The 3,250-nt window shown below is 63.9% G+C and overlaps 1 protein-coding gene across 1 annotated transcript; it reads left to right on the top strand.

Moving 5' to 3' along the window:
• Nucleotides 1-1,226: 1,226 nt before the first annotated feature.
• POU4F3 (POU class 4 homeobox 3) lies at nt 1,227-2,558 on the top strand (the record flags this gene model as incomplete). The annotated part of the gene is made up of 2 exons (XM_081134395.1): nt 1,227-1,346; nt 1,662-2,558. The coding sequence occupies 2 exons, from the start codon at nt 1,227-1,229 to the stop codon at nt 2,556-2,558; spliced, it is 1,017 nt and encodes a 338-aa protein (XP_080990521.1).
• Between the last annotated feature and the right edge of the window lie 692 nt (nt 2,559-3,250).

The raw sequence follows: 3,250 nt of genomic DNA, 5'->3' as shown, positions 1-3,250 counted from the left end.
CGGGCAGGGCTCACCCCGAGCCCTTCCCTTCCGAAACTTCCGAGAGGAAGACTTAGTAGGTGGGTGGTTAAGAGCCTGGGAAGCCCGACGTGGGCGCCTGGCACACAGTAGGCCACCAGGAAATATTTTGTGGCATGGAGAACGGAAGGAGCGCGCGAATGAATGGCTCTGTTCTCAACCAGTCCTGTGGTTTGGGGCCAATTACTCAACCCCTCTGACCCCCGTTTTCCGCATCCGTAAAACGGGGTGACGGTACCTACTCCATAGGGTGTGAGGACCCCACGAGTTAACTCTCTGAGTTGCGGAGCACACATTAGGAGCTCGACCGCGGGAGCTATTGTTGGGGGGCTGGGGCGTGTAGGCGCTGGCGGCCCAGCAGAGGTGCCCGAGGACTCGCGCTCTCAGGAAGCCGCGGGCTGGCGGGTTGAGGGGCGGGGAAGGGGCCAAGTCGTCTTAAGCAAAGGCCAGAGAGGCGAGCGTGGGGGGGAGCCACGGGCCTCCTGGACTGGGCAGGCCGGCACCCCCACCCCCACCCCGCCGGGGGCTCGTTGTGGCGGCCCCTCACCCTTCCCGGAGCCCGTCTGGGGGCTCGGAGGCGCCTCTGAGCTGCGCCGCGGGGCCGGACTCCAGTGGACGGCTCGGGCGTGGGGCCAGGAGCGCCCTGGAAATGGGCAGTTTGGCGGCAGCCGGTCCGACAAAGCGTGTGTGTGTGTGTGTGTGTGTGTGTGTGTGTGTGTAGCGGGGGTGGGGGCGCACGGAGTAGGGTAAGCTTCTGGGCCCCGCGCTGCCCTTCCCAGATCTGGGCAGTGCGCGTTGGGGCAGGACGCAGAGGTCTGGGACTTAGGGGAACGGAGCCGGGAGGTCGGCCGGGCGGGATGCGGCGGGGCGGGGCGGGCGCGGGGAGGCCCGGCCGGGCCGGGGTATAAATGCGCGGCGGGGGCGGCCGCGGCGGGCGCAGAGCGGCGCGCGGAGAGCGGCTGCCCGGCCCGCCCGGCCTCTCCCGCGGCCCCCGCGAGCCCCGGGCGCGCGAGCACGCTGCGCGCTCCCGGGCCCTTCCTGGCAGGCGGCTTGTAAGATGAGCGAAGGAGCAGGTGGGGGAGAGGGGAGGCCGCGAGCGGGAGGGCGAGGGGAGCGCGGGCGCTGAGCGCCGCTCACTTGGAGCGCGGCGAGCGAGCGAGACGAGCCCGATCCATGTCCCTCGCTGCCTCCCTGCCAGGCGCGCGAAGATGATGGCCATGAACGCCAAGCAGCCTTTCGGCATGCACCCGGTGCTTCAAGAACCCAAATTCTCCAGCCTGCACTCCGGCTCCGAGGCCATGCGCCGCGTCTGCCTCCCAGCCCCGCAGGTAAGTCGCGGGGCATAATTACCGCTCTAAGGCACATTTTTTGACAGGCACTCGCTTCATGTTTTTTTCATGTAGCCCGGCACAATCGCGGCCGTCTGAACCCCTCTCTCGTCTCCCCCGCGCTCTCTCCGGGCGCACGCTCTCCCTCATTCATGCCTCTGATCCACACGTCTGTTCCAGCAGAGCCTCTGTCTCCGTATTAATTTTTATGACCTGGGCTTTGAGGAGAGGCAATCTCGGTTGCTTGAAAATGTGTTTTAATCCTGAGTTGACAGTATTCCCCACTGACCGTGCCGTGCGCCTTCTCGCTTGCAGCTGCAGGGTAATATATTTGGAAGCTTTGATGAGAGCCTGCTGGCACGCGCCGAAGCTCTGGCGGCGGTGGACATCGTCTCCCACGGCAAGAACCATCCGTTCAAGCCCGACGCCACCTACCATACCATGAGCAGCGTGCCCTGCACGTCCACTTCGTCCACCGTGCCCATCTCCCACCCGGCCGCGCTCACCTCGCACCCGCACCACGCGGTGCACCAGGGCCTCGAGGGCGACCTGCTGGAGCACATCTCGCCCACGCTGAGCGTCAGCGGCTTGGGCGCCCCCGAGCACTCGGTGATGCCCGCGCAGATCCACCCGCACCACCTGGGCGCCATGGGCCACCTGCACCAGGCCATGGGCATGAGCCACCCGCACGCCGTGGCGCCGCACAGCGCCATGCCCGCGTGCCTCAGCGACGTGGAGTCGGACCCGCGGGAGCTGGAGGCCTTCGCCGAGCGCTTCAAGCAGCGGCGCATCAAGTTGGGGGTGACTCAAGCGGACGTGGGCGCGGCTCTCGCCAACCTCAAGATCCCGGGCGTCGGCTCGCTCAGCCAGAGCACCATCTGCAGGTTCGAGTCGCTCACTCTCTCGCACAACAACATGATAGCTCTGAAGCCGGTGCTCCAGGCCTGGCTGGAGGAAGCCGAGGCCGCCTACCGAGAGAAAAACAGCAAGCCCGAGCTCTTCAACGGCAGCGAGCGGAAGCGCAAACGCACGTCCATCGCCGCGCCCGAGAAGCGCTCCCTCGAGGCCTACTTCGCCATTCAGCCGCGGCCCTCGTCCGAGAAGATCGCGGCCATCGCGGAGAAACTGGACCTTAAAAAGAACGTGGTGAGGGTCTGGTTCTGCAACCAGAGACAGAAACAGAAACGAATGAAGTACTCGGCTGTGCACTGACTGCGGCGGGGCGCAGCGTCCGGGGGCCGGGAAAGCTGGGTACGTCCCGGGGGGGACGGCGATGGGGGACTCCAGGACGTTTTCTGGCAGGTCAGGCTCTCTTCCCCGAAGCCACAGACTTTCCCCTTTATCCCACCTGGTTGTCCCCCGGCCTTCTCTTTCTCTCTTTTCCATTCTACTCTCACCAGAAAAGTTTGGGCGCTAAGGAAAAAGTCATGAAGGGCAGGCCCGGAGGGACTCTGTGCTGTCCGCGGTGCTGAAAATCTCCCCCGCGCGCTGGACTGCGCGACCTCAGGGCAGGAGCCCAAACGCAGGGGACAGCGAACTGGTCCGACCACGCGACTCTGCGGTGAAGGGGACACTTTGTTCAACGCGATGAGGCAAGGGGTGAAGGGATGGGAAGGAAGTGATAAATAATAATGCAGAGTCTAACTGGGGCACAAACATGTATTGGAGATTTATTTAGAGTATATAAAATCATGTATGTTTCCAAAGGATAGCCTTATACTCCCTTCCCCGCATACATTTTTATCGATTTCAGTCTTTGGTTTGCTGTAAATTTCTAAGGTAGCATGGATTAGTTCAGGGAAATTGTGCGGGGAGTCTGGGGCTCCGGAGCGGTTCTCCAGGTAGGGTGGACTCCAGAAAAGGGCCCACACCCTGGGATCGCGTAGCTGTTTGCAAGCAGCGGC

This window comes from Miniopterus schreibersii (genome assembly GCF_964146895.1).
Source record: "Miniopterus schreibersii genome assembly, chromosome: 4".
Taxonomy (NCBI): domain Eukaryota; kingdom Metazoa; phylum Chordata; class Mammalia; order Chiroptera; family Miniopteridae; genus Miniopterus; species Miniopterus schreibersii.
The sequence above is the reverse complement of the archived record's forward strand: the minus strand, read 5'-3'. Positions and strand labels throughout refer to the sequence as shown.